This window comes from Ostrinia nubilalis, chromosome 20 (assembly GCF_963855985.1).
Source record: "Ostrinia nubilalis chromosome 20, ilOstNubi1.1, whole genome shotgun sequence".
Lineage (NCBI taxonomy): Eukaryota > Metazoa > Arthropoda > Insecta > Lepidoptera > Crambidae > Ostrinia > Ostrinia nubilalis.
In genome coordinates this window covers 9,262,639-9,280,036 of record NC_087107.1, presented here as the reverse complement: position 1 = coordinate 9,280,036, position 17,398 = coordinate 9,262,639, and the positions used below count along the sequence as shown (strand labels likewise).

Here is a 17,398-nt window from a genome sequence, read left to right as displayed (position 1 = left end):
TATGGTGTCTAAAAGATTGATATATTTTTTTGTAAAATATTTTAATCTTTAGCACCCCCTGATTGACGGACGCGCGGGTGTTGTTGACGTTGCTACGATATGAAATGGGTAGAGTGATGCAGCGCAGAGCTCTGCCGAGATACGTTCAAATTACATTAATTATCATAGTTTATCTGCTTTTTCCAATAGGCTACATGGAGCGCGACGTATCGACATAGTTAAGTTTGAAAATGGCAGAAAAACGCGCACACGCATGCCACGCGCCGATACGCGCCAGTAAATTTAAAAAGTTGTCATTTATGTTTAGGATTGTGTTTACAGCACCTGATGGTATAGTTAGTAGCGAATGAGCCTATTAGGTTTTTGTTACTCAATTTGTGCGTTTGCGTGTAACAATGACATGTCCAGTTATAGTTTTTGTTGACGAAGTCGACGAGATATGTCTCAAATAAAATTGAAATTAATGTAATTTATGGGTCACTTTAATTACTGACAAATGAACAATCACTTTTTGAGTTGCTGAGACAATAAAATGGGCAGTTAATATTTTTGCTGAGTTGGTATCTGTTCGTTTTAAGATGCAGACAGATGATCTCATTAACTTGTACCTTAACTTTTTGTGTCAACAATATTATCTGTAAAGGATTTCCTTGAGGTAAAAAAGTAAGTACCTGGTTGGTACAACTAAATAATATAAAACACGCAAAAAAGGTGGTTGCTGATTAAGGTTTGTATCAATCGTATCCTTGAATATTACATTGGACCACCGACAGACTGCTGATGTTGCTGAATTGCTGCTATTGGGCATTAATGGGTGGCCGATGGACTAAAATGTTCACAAAGTTTGAAGCGAACTTGATTCTGCATTCTATTCCAGTCGACCTTTGGGCTATGCAAAAATCATAATACTGTGACTTATAAATAGGGAAAGAATTACCATATATTTATGTTAATTTACTGGAAACAGATGATGATGACGGAGAACAATGTTTTTTGTTTCTACTTTCTGTGAAGAAATAGCTCAAAAACATGTTCTCACAAATATCAAGTGCGTGTAGCGCCATCTGTAGAAAACCCAGCGAACATTCACGACTCAACTACGCAAACGCACATTGATATACGACTCGACTCGAGTTAAAATCTAGTTTCGAGCATCACATATAGATGGCGCTACTCGTACTGAGTGAAGTGTGAAAGCCTACAGCCCCCCTAGACAAAACGCACTTTTTGATCGAATCGAAAATCGAATCCGTCAAAACTCCATACAAAAAAGGGGCTTTTCGACCACTTTTCGACTGGTTTGCGATTATAATTTGCACTTTGTCTAGACCCACAGGATTTTGAAGTGGCGTCAAATTCAAACAATCGCTGTCAAAAATGGCTGAGCAACGGCAAGCAAAGAAACATTTAAAATGTAAATAGCGTCTCCAATATCCCTTCGGACATTCCTTTAGACTCGCCCCCTGACCATGGTAGCTGGGAACATCGCTAGAGCGTTATTTGGGCTGATTTTCGAGAAGGTTCATTGCAGCTCGTTGGGTAGAGACAACGGGTTTGGAAACAACTATGTGTGGGCAGGGTCCCTCGAGTCTGGCCTTCAGATTGCGACGCACCACAACAAGCCTCTGATGCTGATCATCCATAAGTCGTGGTGTTCAGCATGCAAGAATTTGAAGCCGAAGTTCGCGAGCTCACCAGAGATCCAGTCGTTGAGCAAACACTTCGTTATGGTGAATCTGGTGGATGAGGAGGAACCGAAGAGCTCTTCGTTTGCTCCTGACGGGACGTACATACCCAGGTAGACTAATTTTGTAAAGAATAATTATTCTAAGAGAATAGGAACTTTTTGAAATCTGAATTAAGAGGTAATTTTGGCCGTCTGTGTGAGGTGCAATTTTTTTTGTAGATTTAGTGGTACAAAATATAAAATCTTAAAATTAAAGCAGCTTTGTTTTAGAAAAATATGGCAGTTTATAAATCCCCCAGATTCAAATGATCAGATATCTTTTTTTTTACAGAATCCTCTTCATTTCGCCCCAAGGATTGGTCGATAGCGACATCTACAATGAGGAAGGGAGTACCCAGCACAAATACTTTTACAGCAGACCAGAACAAATCGCCAGGTCTATGAGAAGAGTGCTCGACAAGTACAAGCACGAAAAATTTGACGTATGAAGATTTCCTTGTTATCAAACTAAGGTGCGAACCTAAAAATGGAAGACGATAAATTCCTAGTGCCATTTGAGAAAAATACACCTTTTTAGCTGTGCTAATTGGAAATTAGATGAGTGATCACATACGTTCCTTTCCAGGACTGAACGGGATCGGAATGGACATTGTAATAACCGAAAATTCATAGTTGATAAGATTAATAAACAAGACATTTTGATTTTGGTGGTTTCCATTATTTTTATGACATCTAACTACAGACAGAGCGCCTATCAGTTTGCGGCAGATCAATTTTGCAAAAGCTTTTACTGGTAACAGAACAGTACTAACTGACTCATGGTAAACTAGCTTTCCGCCCGCGGCTTCGCCCGCGTGGAATTTTGTCTGTCACAGAAAAACTTTATCGCGCGCGTCCCTGTTTCAAAAACCGGGATAAAAACTATCCTATGTTCTTTCCCGGGACTCAAACTATCTCTATGCCAAATTTCATCAAAATCGGTTGCGAGGTTTAAGCGGGAAAGCGTAACAGACAGACAGACAGACAGACAGACAGACAGACAGACAGACAGACAGACAGAGTTACTTTCGCATTTATAATATTAGTTGGGATAGTTGGGATAACCATAGCAGTTATCGCTAAAACATTTTAGCAAACAATGAACCCTTGTTCTGGTAGAGATAAGTTCCGGGGACGTATGGCTGATCGTGAAGGAGATGCGTCACAAAGACACTTTTATACCGTCTTTGCTAAACCTTTGATCGATTTATCGTTTTGATTTGAAATCTAGGACCAACAGTAGAATTCTAAGTAACTTAACTTACTTCAAGCATCTTAACTGAGTGTCACAACCAAAACATAATCTTGCATATTCTGAATAGTTTGGTTAAAGATCCTCTTGTAAATATTGGGTTAACATTTGACATTTTATACGGTAAAGAAATTATGGTCATAATCTCTCTCTATGAAGATGCCTTTTCTCTAATGAAGTCACTATAACTTGTGGATCAATTAATGATAATTTTACTTTCCCTTGATACTTTTTCACTCCAAGGCCGCTGTCAAGCTGTAGATCCTTGCTAGATACGTTGGAACAAGTGGTAAGAACACAGTAAAAGGTACTTACATCTTCGACGACGGGTTCCACATACATTTCGACGGTGTTGTTGAGGGGCGGCAGCGGCATCGGCGACGCTGCTACCGACGACCGCCGGGAGATGCTGTTGCAAGAGCATTGCGAGACCGAGCGACGGGATCGGGGAGATTCTCTGTGGACAATAGAATTGGAAATGCTTAAAAGATTCTGGACAGATAGATTGATTCTTTTTTTATGCATAACAAGGCAATTATTTGACCACAATTGCACCTGCTGTTAAGTGGGATGCAGTCTATGATGGACTCCGAATTTTCTGCCAACCAAGACTTGTTGGCAAGTAAATGGTAAGATTTTAATATTACAGCATTACATCAAATAAAAGCGGCTCACGTTTAACGCTACATCTCCTTAACAAACCACAGTCATGCTTCGTCTCCTCCTGCATGAAAGTATACCCTAAGACACAGAGGGTACTGGCTATAACATAGTCACTCCATTCAGTCTGGTTCAATATAGGACTGACACATTACGGCTCATTTAGGAGTTGGGTTTCATACCTAAGCCTACGAGGGTAGGACTAGGAAGACAGTTCTTCCTTGTCCTACCCTCTGCTTCTCCAGCAGACGCCCTGACTCTCTAGAGTCTAGAACTAAATGACATTGTAGCTTAATAACTCTAGGTTTAGGACTGCTTAGTAGAGCTCCTTTAGGAGTTGCGTCTCACCCCTAAAACCACTTCCAGACTCGTCTATCCTCTCAGTTAACCTACCTTCTGCTTCTCCGGCACACGTGTCTCGTCCCTCGGTCGCAGGCGCATCTGACCGGCACAAAGTACCCCAGCTGAGGCAGCGGTGCTGGTTCTACTGAGTCGCTGGAGTCGCTCCATTCAGGCTGGCTGAACGGCCCTGGGTCTAATGCTGACGGCATTGTGGCGTTTTTTGTTTGACTACAGTTCAATTTATACTTGCAGTTCCGATTTTGGTTTACCATCATCTATCTCGAATATTGGTTCTCTCTCTCGAAGACGTGATACTTTCTTTTGTTTTGCAGTCCAAAAATTTGGATCAATTACCTAATTAGTGTATGGTATAAAGATATGGGCCCATCATGAATCTTCCATTTTATTCGGCACTCATTTGAGCTCTGTTCATTTTTAGTGTTTAAGTTATAGGCCAGTAGAATTAAACACAAAAATTGATTAAATCGGAAATAATTCCTACAAAAGATTTTTTTGCTTTAATGGCTTCATTGGTTGCCCATTAAGACTCTCCTAAGTTTTCGACTTCGACGGAGTTGTGCTTAAGTGGTGGGGGCCCCCGAAAGGGGCGTTTTTTCGGTTTTCCGGTTATACCGCGTAAAGGACTTACCCTATCGAAAAGTGGTCTTCATGACGGTTGAAGGGCACTTAATCCTGCATTGAATAAGACCAAATTCATATGTTTTGGACAAACCGTTCTCGCGCTAAAGTTCGACAAAGTAGAAAATATACGTATAATTAATGACCCTCTCCACGTCCAATGGCTTGTTACCCACATGCTTCCAAGCCTTGTAAAGGGTCGCCTTAACCAGTGTAACCCTAACAAGGCTCACGAGTTTGATTCGCTTATCCTTGTTCGTCCCAGCCGTTCCTTAACTGCGGTTGCTGCACCTCTTCCTCGCACTCTCCTGAACGACTCTGTGTTACCTAATGTGGCTGCCCCTCTTCCTTGTACCCTCCTGTACGATTTAATTGCTTAGCCATATGCCTGGTCCAAGGTTCGACGCCACAAAATCAACTTCGTACGAGTGAAAATAGTTTAAATACTATTTCCCGTGATTGCAACATTTTTCTTTACTGCTTCGCCTCTATTAGTCGTAGAGTGATTGTATATATCTTATAGCCTTCCTCAATGTATGAGCTATTCAACACAAAAATAATGATTTCATTCAAACTAGTAATTCTTAAGATTAGCGCGTTCAAACAAACAAACAAAAAACTCTTCAGCGTTTTAATATGAACTTGTTGTTGTTGATTTTTGGCGTCGAACCTTAGACCAGGCATACGGCTAGGCAACGTAGTCATGCAGGAGGATACAAGGAAGAGGGGCAGCCACAGTAGGTAACACAGAGTCGTTCAGGTGAGTGCCAGGAAGAGGTGCAGCAACCGCAGTTAAGGAACGTCTGGGACGAACAAGGATAGGCGCATCAAGCTCGTAAGCCTTGATAGGGTTACACTGGTTGAGGTGGCCCTTTTCAAGACTTTGAAGCCTGTGGGTAACAAACCATTGGACGTGGAGAGGGTCATTAATTATACGTATATTTTCTACTTTGCCGAACTTTAGCGCGAGAACGGTTTGTCCAAAACATATGAATTTGGTCTTATTCAATGCAGGATTAAGTGCCCTTCAACCGTCATGAAGACCACTTTTTGATAGGGTAAGTCCTTTACGCGGTATAACCGGAAAACCGAAAAAATGCCTCTTTCGGGGGCCCCCACCACTTAAGCACAACTCCGTCGAAGTCGAAAACTTAGGAGAGTCTTAATGGGCAACCAAAGAAGCCATTAAAACAATAAAATCTTTTGTAGGAATTATTTCCGATTTAAAAGCTAATTCTACTGGACTATTATGACTTTTTTCAAGTTCAAATGTGGGTCAAGGAGATAACTGGCAGGGCTGAATGAAAAAAACCGGGAAATGGTTAGCGGCACTCCTCGGAAGGCTTATGTCCACCAGTGGACTGCCATAAGCAGAAGTAAGAGAGTGTGTTAGATTTAGATGTGATTAATCTTGTTTTCGCTCCAAAAAATAACTTTTTATTCACGCCGTCACACCACGTAACCACTTTTGCACTAATCACTACTAATAGTCTCAGTCAGCATTTTCCACTTCACACTAATTAACAATGGTGTGTAACAAGGCTGTTCTTCACGTAGACCTGGTAATTAGAGGCACGTCCAATCACAACTGTTGCCGGCGTCTAACCACGAAAGTTGTCTTTGTGTAAACAAAACTAGCACAGATAATGAAGTCTAGACATAAATGTATAAAAAGCAGTAGGTTTGTGTTGTGTACAACATAAATAAGGGCGTAGTAAGTAATAAGTCATAACTGGCGTCCAAAATGACCAGCGTCATTATATCGGTTGATGTAATGCAGCGCTTGATGTGATTCGTTGCATAGAATTTCTACAATTTTATAAACTTAGAGTTCTGTTGTGGGTCCATGTTTAATTAGTCCTTAAGATGAGGCTTACATTTCTTTGATTGTGTAGGTACTTGATAATGGCATTTGTTTCACCTAAATACACAACGATTCTAAGCTGAAGCCGCTTTTTAAACGTTCAGTCAGACTGTTGAAAGAAGTGCTATACTTACTGTTCAAGGTTCCAATTGTGGCATGGGTGCGTCAGTAAATTAGGACCGAATTATTGTTAATGATAAAAGACTAAAAGATAAGATTATAAAATACGTTAACAGGTAGTTTTTTTAGGTTACTAGATTTGTTATCGGAAACAAATAATAAATAACAATAAAAGTAGACATAATATCTAGTTACCAACTAAATAATTAGGTATAGTAATAATGTCCTCATAAAAGTGAACAATAATAATGTAGGTAATTAAAATAGAGAAGCCAGACAACCGGCATAAGGGATTTCTTTCATGTGGTAATTACCTAATTATCATCAAGAATAGATAAATATAGATCTACTGTCACAAGCAGGGCTACCTGGTTTCGTTTCTAGTTTTTATAGAAATATGTGAAAAAGGGAGCTTTAACAATAGGGTTACCCCATCAATTAATGCTCTTGCTGAGTACGTTTTACGTACGTTTTTCTTCTTCGTACATCTTTCAGAATCTATCAACTGGCGGTAGAACCTCATATTGGCGTGCCGTCTTCAAGCGCATCTGTATTCTTTAGTAAACTGATATGGCTTAGTTTAAATTACTCTAAAATGATCTCTCTCGCCAAGATAAATTCCATACGTAGAAACCCGTCGTGATAGTTTGGACCCCCTACAAGTCTCGGGTTTGCGTACAAAAAAACGTTTTCTGTTTTAGATACGATCGTGAGGGAACGCGCATTCCCTCTGGATGTTTTTGTGGCGCGTGACTTACAAAAGAGCCGACATAATGTAATTAGGACCGTTACTTTTTGTTTTTGAAAACGCACCGCCATAGTCATAATGCGGACGATTGGCGTCATATTGCGGAAGAAAAGTTCATAAATTCGTCTCTTATAAAAGGAGTTTGGGAGGATACATAACGTGTTTATTACCAGAAGCAGTTCTTTGCAGTTTCGAGGAGTATTAGAACTAGAGCTTTTGCGCTAAACTGTTTTTTTTTTTCTTTTTTTTTTCGGACTGACAATGCTGATAGCCGTGAGCGGATTTTTCAGCTTTACCGGACATTAGGTGAGCGCAGATATGGCTCTCAACCTCAACTAAACTATGTTTTCTGCTATTCCGCATCCCTTCTACCAGCAGGGCCTAGGGTGCCTCTAAGGCTCGAATGAATAAGAGTTTTTAAGTGTCTATAGGTGTAGTACAGAACGAAGCTCGGATTTAATGTCAAGCATAGCTTAAGGCTTTTGATTGACTGAACTTACAAAATAGGTACTTCATCTTAGATCTCGTCATCACTTAACCATCAAGTGAGATTGATGTTAAGCGCAAACTCAGTTACGAAAGGCTTTTCGATTCCTTTATGGCGTTTATGGTAATTAACGTCCCGAGCCACAAGTTGTTCATTGATCACTCGGGTCGCCCTGACCACGACTGACCACCACGGCACTGGTGGTGGTCACTTGTGGTGGACTAGTGACTTGTGCGGCTGTCCTTAATTACGTTTCAAATTCAGTTTCATTAATTAATCCGACTGATTCCGACTCATTAGTTCGAGAGTAAATAGAAATAGCATTCTGACGACTGCTTTTTACTTTCAATTGTAATGGACATTGATTGAAAGCGGATCGTTAATTATCATTTAAGAATAATTAAGATTTGATTACAGTTTTATACTACTTGAAAGCGAGTAATTAATTTCTTGCGTAAGATAGGATAGTCTTTTTTTTTGCTATGTGGATTAAAGTACAAGATTTTGGATCTTATGCTCTACTAGCTTTCCGCCCGCGGCTTCGCCCGCGTGGAATTTTGTCTGTCACAGAAAAACTTTATCGCGCGCGTCCCTGTTTCAAAACCCGGGATAAAAACTATCCTATGTTCTTTCCCGGGACTCAAACTATCTCTATGCCAAATTTCATCAAAATCGGTTGCGAGGTTTAAGCGGGAAAGCGTAACAGACAGACAGACAGACAGACAGACAGACAGACAGAGTTACTTTCGCATTTATAATATTAGTTGGGATAGTTGGGATGAATCGAGATTTAGGCGTCAGTCAATATAGAATACTCGATCGATACAGTGCCCCGATTACGTTAATTTTTAACGTTTCCAATGCATACGCGCTTCTTTTCCAGTTGCGCTTCCAGCTGAGGTGCAAATTCGGTATAACGGTAATGGACGTACCTTCCTAGTATTTTCATTGGCACATGAGATATTTAGCTTTACGTTAACGTCTATGCTTCGTTTCAACTAGCTGTCAAAATGACACCGCGATACGGATTTGTCAAAACAGCTGATGTTCGTTCGTCGTCCGGGCACGTTGAAGATGAATTTTTTTAGCGTAATCTGGGCCCAGTTCTACACCCAGCAACTTTATAAAATTTTAATATCGTGTTGTTCTGTTATTTGACATAATAAACATTCCAACACGATGGCGAAAGAATTCTATGTCTACGTTCGTACCAATTTTAAAATAATCATCCTGCCCAATTTACAAAACTCAGAACAATAATTCTAAGCACAGGTTGCTTTATGCGTCTGCGCACGTACGTCAACAGCACATCAAACTATACATTTCTGTTGTAAAATAGACCCTATTTAAATGAAATAAGACGCTACAGTGTTAGCTTGATGTGCTCGCTTGTACATTTCGTTGTAAATCATACGTTTAATAGCTCTGCTTAAAAATAACCGTCACAGAAGGTAACTGGCTATTGTTAGGGTTGCCTTGTCACTTGTTCAAGTATCGTTCTATGCTTTGCATATTTTGTGAATCAGGTTAATCACTTCTAACTTTGTCACCTATTTTTGTAACTTTTTAGTAAAATTGGCTATTATGGTCAAAACAGCGAACGGTCTAGTCACTATGGGGAAATGTACTGAAGAATACACTAACTCTTTTATAATGCGAGCAGCTAGGGACTGGAATTCTCTGCCTGCTGCTGTCTTTTCGGGCCTTTTCAAGGCAAGAGTGAATAGCCACTTACAGGGCTGATAAGCAGATATGTACCATCCTAGACTGCACCTCACTGAACACCAGGTGCGATTATGGTCAAATACCTGCCTTTTCATGCATAAAAAACCATCAGAATCTTCGCGTAGGATATTATGATCAGTTTTGATCACTTCATTAGACAAGATGAAGCAAGTCAGGGATAAATTGGCTCAGAAATGACTGTAATCTCTTCCAATCACAAAATTAGGTAATTTTTGTATACAGAACCCAGCCTACCTTAGCAGCCCCTCTCACGCCAGTCTAGTTCCTTTGTCACACATTTGTACACGGCGCACGCGCCGCGCTCGGTCAGCCGTCCGCTTTGGTGGCATTTACAGCGGTGTACATTATTCGAGGCCCCTTTTGTAGTTTAACACTCGTCTACAATGGCGGATGGATGGCTAGAAAAGGCTTACTGATTAAACTAATAAGGCTCAGCCAAAAGACTTTCTTTAATTTGAATCATCGGGGACATTTAACGACTTACATTGCTTGAGTAGCTAGACAAATATTGTCAATGTCGTTTCAGATACCTATTACGATTGAAGGTTCATTAACAACACTACTAAAGTTGTTAACTGAACTATAAGATACGCACAAAAAAGTGAAGCGCAAGAAGAGTCTTTACGGTCGAATTTGTGCCTTTTTTACAAAATCCGTCTAGGATTACATACTTTAAAACTAATTTCTCGCATCTTAGAAATGGACCATAATATTGTTTTTGGAAAGCTAAAGGTTTGTTTCACAGTCGTCGCAACAGAAAAAGCTCAAATTGCCAAATCAGATCTCTTTCAAACAATTATAAACCTTCATCCATTCTTCCAAAGTTTTAATTTGCTTCATAGAATCATCTGCCATTGGTACAATGGTAGTCGGAACCTCCTTTGTGTGGGGTCCAGAAAAAAACAAACAATTCCTTGGCATCTGCGTAGGCGCACATTTAGTTTCCCCTCTAGTGTGTGTTTTACTCATGTCTCGGGACACTCGAAATTCTTTTAAAATTCAAAAATATGCGTTGGAAATGTATTCAGAGCTGTAATAGTAATAAGTTTTGTGGCGACAGTTATGGCAAGAAGAGAAGACAAACATTCTAAACGATTTATGATTACTACAAAAGCTATAGTAAAAACAGATATTTTTACTTTCTCCAGACAGCTTCTTCGCGTGATTTATATTGCTTCAATATCCACAAAATATACTAGCTACAGATTTATTAATATTACAAAGAAAAACAGTTACGGCCTGTGTTATGTATTACGTATAATAAAAGGCCATAGATTACAATCAAATTGTTGTAACTGGAAAAATGTAGTCTTCCATTGACTTGGCCCACTTTTAGTTTGGTCCAGTCACTGCACTGGAAGCAAAACTATTTAAAAATTCATACCAGCAACTTGGCCCGTGGACCAGTTAAAAGTGGGCCAAGTCACTGGAAGACTCAAAAATGTTTACGTTTATGCAATAACTAACTCTAATCCTAAAGATGAAAATTCCAAAATGAAATGTAGGTAGGTACGTGTCGAAGAAAAGCTGAAAGTAGTAAGTAATTGATGTTAACTCGATGATAAATTACCAATACGTGAGAAGGAGATCGCTATGACAAATCCTTAAAATGACTTTTGTGATTCTTTGTCCATTGCATTTCACACAATGTTTTCAAAGAGTTACACACAAAACAATTTTGTTTCTAAGGGGGCGTCCATAAATTACGTGAGACAATTTTGGCCATTTTTCAACCCCCCCGCCCCCCTTGTTGAGATTTGGTGAGATTTTGCCTGACCCCCTCCCCCACCCCCCTAATCTCACGTGATATTTAATAAAATGCCTATTTTGTAATGTCTATGCTTCGAGTCTATTAGATTTATATGAAAAAATCAGTAACCCAGTGTCGTGCCACGCGCAGTGCAGGGTTCCGTAGCTTCCCGTCGTTTAGTAAGACAGACAAGCAATTGCTTCAACCTAGGACCAGTTTTTTGATTCATAGTTAAAATAACTAATGGTTATGCTACTAATGGTTAAATATTAATAAAATGTAAACTAATAGTTAAAAAATGTACTAAAAGTCAAGTTAAACATTGTTATAAAAACATTTTTATCTGTTATTTAACCACTTGTCATTTGACATCTGTCAAATTGACTATTGGTTACTTTAACTACGAATACATATTATTTTCATACGTATGTAATGTCATTTTTTAGGGTTCCGTAGTCCTGACAAGGAACCCTTATAGTTTCGATATGTCTGTCTGTCTGTCCGAGGTTTCGCTTGGAAACTATTGGCACTGGTGAGCTGTAATTTTGTGAAGGTATGTATATTAATCACGCCGACAAAACGGTAAAATAAAATTTTGAAAAAAAAATCTTTTTCTAGGGTAGCTCCCCTGCATGTAAAGTGGGGATGAATTTTTTCAAGGAAAACTATAACGGTTAATAAGATACATTACTTAGTTTAAGAGTAATAGTCATTTGACTCATGTATTATACAATTTCTTAACCAGTAAAAATTCCTTAGAAGAAAATATGAAAAGTGACTTTAGATGAAGTAATTGCTTGCTTCTGAAATATATTGTGGTGATGACAGACAACTACGGAAGCCTACACTGCGCGTGGCACGACACGCACTTGGCCAATTTTTTACGCAATATCGATGCCGATGAAGTTTTTTTTTAATTTCGAATTTTCTTAATTTCGACATTTATTCTGCATCTTTAGTGTTCACAAATGCAGATGGAGGCATTTTTAGTTTAATTTGATTAGCCGGTTTAGAATAAATTGTCATTATCATCATAAAAAAACTTTTTTTTTTATTTCAATAACCCAGTTTTCTGGCAATTTTACTCTATTTCTTGCGGGAAAAATTACGTGATATTTTCCGAGACACCCCCTCTCCCCCAAGTGAGATTTAGTGAGGTTTTCGTTGACCCCCTCCCCCCCCTAAAAGTCTCACGTAATTTATGGACGCCCCCTAACCAGGGTTGACCTCCCAAAATATTCTAAACTTAGGTTTCCATTAAAGCGGAGCTTTTCGGGCTTAGTGTGAGTTTACATCAAACGCATTTCATACATTTAAAAAATGTATGAAAATTTTAGTTTTTGAAAGTTTCCCGCTAGGGGCGCTGTACAATCCGTCATACATTTAATGTCATTTTTTGACGCGCTCACTAGTGAGCGCGTTTGAAAAAAACTCACACTAGGCCCTCAGTGTGCTTACCATGAGTTTACGTTAGGTGTGCTCGCTAGCGACTGCGTAAAAAAATGACATTACTTGTATGACATATTGTTCAGCGCCCCTAGCGGCTACTTTCAAGAAACAAAATTTTCATAGAGATTTTTGACGTACTCGCTAGCGAGCACATTTATCGTAAACTCATGGTAGGTACACTGATTTCATTCTGTCAATTTCATCTTTTCTTTCTGTCATGATTGGTTATTGAAAAAACATTTCTCCGCTCCGCTCCTCCTTGGTGGAACCGGGCCTTAAGCAAACACTAGACTTCATTAGACTGCCAACTTCATCAATATTGATATGCCCGTAGGTAAATAAACCACATAAATATGTAATGCAGCAACCCTACAAACGTTAAAAGATTCTTCAATGGGCATTTGAGAGACATGTTCAAACATCATTCACACAGCCTATTCTCTGACTCGTCTGGGACGCCGAGTGCGTGGGACAGCATAATAGTAATGGACACAAAAACCTGCACGATCCACCGAATTGCTTCATTGGTCAACAGACACGTTTCCAGCTTAGTTAGAATGTTGCAGAGTTTAATGTCAATTCTAATGTCCGAAATGAATGACTACATACTGTAAGAATGAGCCATTTTAGACACCTAGTGGATGAAGTGGATCAAAGGTTTGACGCCTGGCTCAAAGACAAACAGAATTCATACGAGATGAAAATCGATTCAAAACACCGGATCAATGGACGACAACGCAGCAAAATCATATTTTAGAGCTAGATAGATACCTACGCGAAGAAATTGACATGGAAAATCGCTCGTGTGTGAATTACCGAAAATTTGACAAAAATCAATTCGTCATCAAAATCAGCGCAAATAAAGTAGCCTTTAAAAGCCTTATTTTCAGCCGCCAGCGGACAAGCAACGACTGCGTGGGAGTCTTAATGGATACAAAAACCATCGGAGCCATCTTCCCAAATTGCTTCATCGTAGATCGTGCATTACAGACATTAAGTTGCCTCAAAAAGAGCAATTTTATGTATTTGGATTCTCGACCTTCTTCCCTTAACTCAAGACCTACCAGATTTGAAGGAATACTGTTCTTAATACTACAGAATGTAGGCTGATCTTGATCCAATTACTTGGGAAGTTAGGATCGTGACTTGATGACTCACATAATCATGTTTTGTTTCTTTTTTCCATGAGAACCCTTTTCTGTAGTTTACAAATACTACGATAACCTACTATAAAATATTCGGTACACTATTGCCTGCAATGTTGGTTGAGCCTGATGATATATCTCGTATAACCATTGATGAACCATTGATTGAAGGATGTTCTTCAGTGTTCTGTCTGTAGTGACTTATGCATAATTAAGTACATACTTTTACGGAGCTATATAGATATTATCTTTGTAATTCATTTTACGGTCCCAAAACAGGCGTCCCAAAACTTATAAAACACTTGGCCTCTACTTTTAAAAGCTCTGTGTTGGTCTGTCTGATTATCTGATATTTGGCTGCAATAACTTTAATTAGATGCGCATACGCTTTACCTACACTTGTTTTGAAAAAAACCTGAACCATATGCATGCGGAAAAGATACTCGTACCAGGTAACAAGCGAATAACCTAACTTTTCCATAACTAGGAAACTTTGTAACAGCCCAAACATACAAAATAACAATATGACAGGACTATAATGTCGTGGGAAAAGTTTTAATGAACTACTTGAGAACCTCCTACAAAATTAAGCCGCACCGAAATAATATTTTCTCGGAACAAGATAGGTACATACACTTGATGATTCATAGAAGATACTGTCTCCAAATAGATTTGTACTCGAGTTTCCATGTGAGCTATTAATAATTCATTGATCTTACTGGACCCATTAATGAAGTGCATAAGAATGATTTACCTACTAGTTGATGTGTAAATTAATACCAACTAAAGATTAAAATATGAGAGATACTCATTACTCGTACCTTCTATTGGGGCTACTTACTTACGAGTACATTTTGCATATGAAATTGAATTATCACTTGATTGAAGGTCATAGGTACTTCATTTTTATAGTCCAAGTGTAATTACAACTGTACCTAGTGGTAAGAAGTAGTCTTCTTTATGACAAAACTGTTAGTGAAGCTGCCCGTAAGAAACTGAGTCACCATTTTCAGGACTGTTAATGTTTACAATATTAACCGTATACTGGCGTAGTGGCGTCTCATTCGTTGTTGTCTTTTGTATAATCTACTACTACCACTTTCCAAAATGTTGTATAACTTCGATTCAAATCATATCTACTTCTACTCTGATTATGATCCCCGGGACTAGGGTTGCCAGGTCCAAAATCACAAAAGCCGGACTTTGTGCTTCCGGACATTTTACCCTAAAAGCCGGACGGACATGTGACGGGGGGGGGGGGGGGGGGGGGTGCAATTAGTGTCAGCTCATGAGTCAGTATACTATCATCATCGGTTGCTAACCAACATCCTGATGTGTGCGCTTCAATATGATTCTGTGGCTCGACTTTCGCCTGGCGCGGCAACCAAATAAAAAGCCTAACAAAAGCCGGACAGGCCGGACAAGGAAATATTTGGCCGGACAAGTCCCTAAAAAGCCAAACATGTCCGGCTAAAGCCGGACGCCTGGCAACCCTACCCGGGACAAACTTGACCTTCACTGGTTGGGTTTTTATTGGCGGTCAAGCTGTAGATCCTGGCTACACAGGAGTTGCAGTGGTGAGAAAGAGAGGTGGAAATAGGTAGTCCCGTAATACTCTGATTATATTTACCTGCGTGTACACAAGCTTGGCCTCCTCGTCAAAGCATTGAGAGTGAGTCATAGATCGTTGACTCGAGCACTGGGTCGCTTTTTCAGCTCTTTATGTCAATGCAGCAACAAATGGCGGCAGTTTTGTCAGTTTTAGCTCGTTTAGCAAAGAAATGTAGGTCACCGTTAGCTCGCTAATGTTTTGTAGAGTTGTAATTGCTCTGAGAGTAGTAATTATCTGCGGAAATGTCTGTATTTGTACCTACCTACTTGTCACTGAAAAATACTCGACGTTTAAGAAGATAGTAAGTTGCATCACAGTTTTTTGTCAAATTTTTTCAAATCTTCTCAGCCATAGTTATGATAGTTGCAAATAGGCTAAAACTCTTGAAAAATCTTCAAGAGCTTTGTTTATTAGCAGGTTCAATTAGGTTAGATAGGTAAGTAGGAGTAGGAACAAATATTTTTGTTCATTTTCTTAGCCGGAGATTTAAACTTTCTTGTCCCATTACATTTTAAATTGTTTTCTTGCATTGTCTTTTAAACAAGGCATTAATAAATATTAGTCTCATCACAATAAAGCAGGCAGTTAGACGTAGGATGTCAATAAGCAGCGTTTATTACAAAACAATTGGATATGCAGATTATCTTTGAGAAGATGTCACTGATGCCCACACGTACCCGCTCAATCATGTCATGGTATCCTTGATACGTCAGATAATGATGTCTACATAATTAGGCAGTTCATCCCACTAGTAGGAATGACATCATCATCTGCTTCAGAATTACTCAGTACCTACTAAATGTGAGTAACATAAACATAGAAGTTTAAATGCCGCGCCCGAGAAACTCGATTTTATTCATACATAAGACATGGTATGATAAATAAAGTTTGTACAAATAGAACCCAGCATTAAACTCGCTTTATCAACATTATTTCGGAGTTCTACAAACGGTGATAGTTTAGCGTACAGTATACCATCATAGACACCTACTTTCAATGTTAGACGTCTTTATTGGTTTGCAAGATGCCAAGCAATAATCTAGGTGGTCGTTAGTCGTTACAAATTGTCCCAAAGAGAGTAAGTAAAAATGCCGGCTAAATCAGTCACATCTTTTTTCCAAAACTTCGAACGACTATTTCGGAGGAGTGTAAACCTAAATTGGGCACTCGTATCAAAATAAAATAGCTACTTCTACGCTTATGATCTTTACAATCATTACCAATTAGTTTAAGACAAAAAATCTGTGACTCCATACAAATGGCTGCTGCTCAGTGTGCGTTTGGCGCGTGATTGGAATAATTTCTATTGGACATTACATTTTTGAAGAGCTTTGAAACAGAAGTTTTGCTCGCTCTGGCGATGAAGGTTACATTTGACAATTGTTTAAAGAAGTTTTTTTATTCATCGTCATCATCATCATTTCAGCCATAGGACGTCCACTGCTGAACATAGGCCTTCCCTAACAGGGAAGCGCTGGACGCAAGCCGCTACCAATCGATCAACGTGGAAAGGATTAGGGGAGGCCTATGTTTTTTTATTAAATCTCAATAATCTTAATCGTGACATCATCGAAGATTCGAATGACAAAGATAATATTGTTAAACGTGGATGATCTCATTGTTTCTTTCAATTACCGTTTTGGGTTTGGAAAGTTTACATTACATTGTTCTCTCGATATTTAGGGCAATGCTTGATACTCTCTTTAATCTAATGATTTACGGGACTATTCACACCTCTGGTTCCCACCTCTGCAACTCCTGTGTAGTCAGGATCTACAGCTTGACCGCCATTAAAAACTCAACCAGTGAAGGTGAAGTTTATCCCGGGGGAAAGATAAACTGTCATTGGACATGCAAC

General features: G+C 39.2%; 2 protein-coding genes across 3 annotated transcripts in view; one reads left to right on the top strand and one right to left on the bottom strand.

The window, feature by feature from the left end:
- Positions 1–4,425, bottom strand: part of LOC135081888 (uncharacterized) — a 63,639-nt gene extending 59,214 nt beyond the window's left edge. Inside the window, exons 1-2 of the mRNA XM_063976671.1 lie at positions 4,032–4,425; positions 3,294–3,435 (exon numbers count right to left, since the gene is read on the bottom strand). Coding sequence (XP_063832741.1) covers positions 3,294–3,435; positions 4,032–4,255 — 366 coding nt within the window. The 5' untranslated portion in view covers positions 4,256–4,425. The remainder of the gene's footprint in view (positions 1–3,293; positions 3,436–4,031) is intronic.
- Positions 1,348–2,389, top strand: LOC135081765 (thioredoxin domain-containing protein 12-like). Of its 2 annotated transcripts, XM_063976558.1 has the most exons (3): positions 1,348–1,798; positions 2,019–2,199; positions 2,313–2,389. In XM_063976558.1, exons 1-2 carry the CDS (start codon positions 1,470–1,472, stop codon positions 2,173–2,175), a joined length of 486 nt encoding a protein of 161 aa, XP_063832628.1. In that variant the 5' UTR covers positions 1,348–1,469; the 3' UTR covers positions 2,176–2,199; positions 2,313–2,389. The 2 variants fall into 2 exon arrangements, with proteins under 2 accessions (XP_063832628.1, XP_063832626.1); XM_063976556.1 differs by having other exon boundaries at positions 2,019–2,389.
- Positions 4,426–17,398: the final 12,973 nt, after the last annotated feature.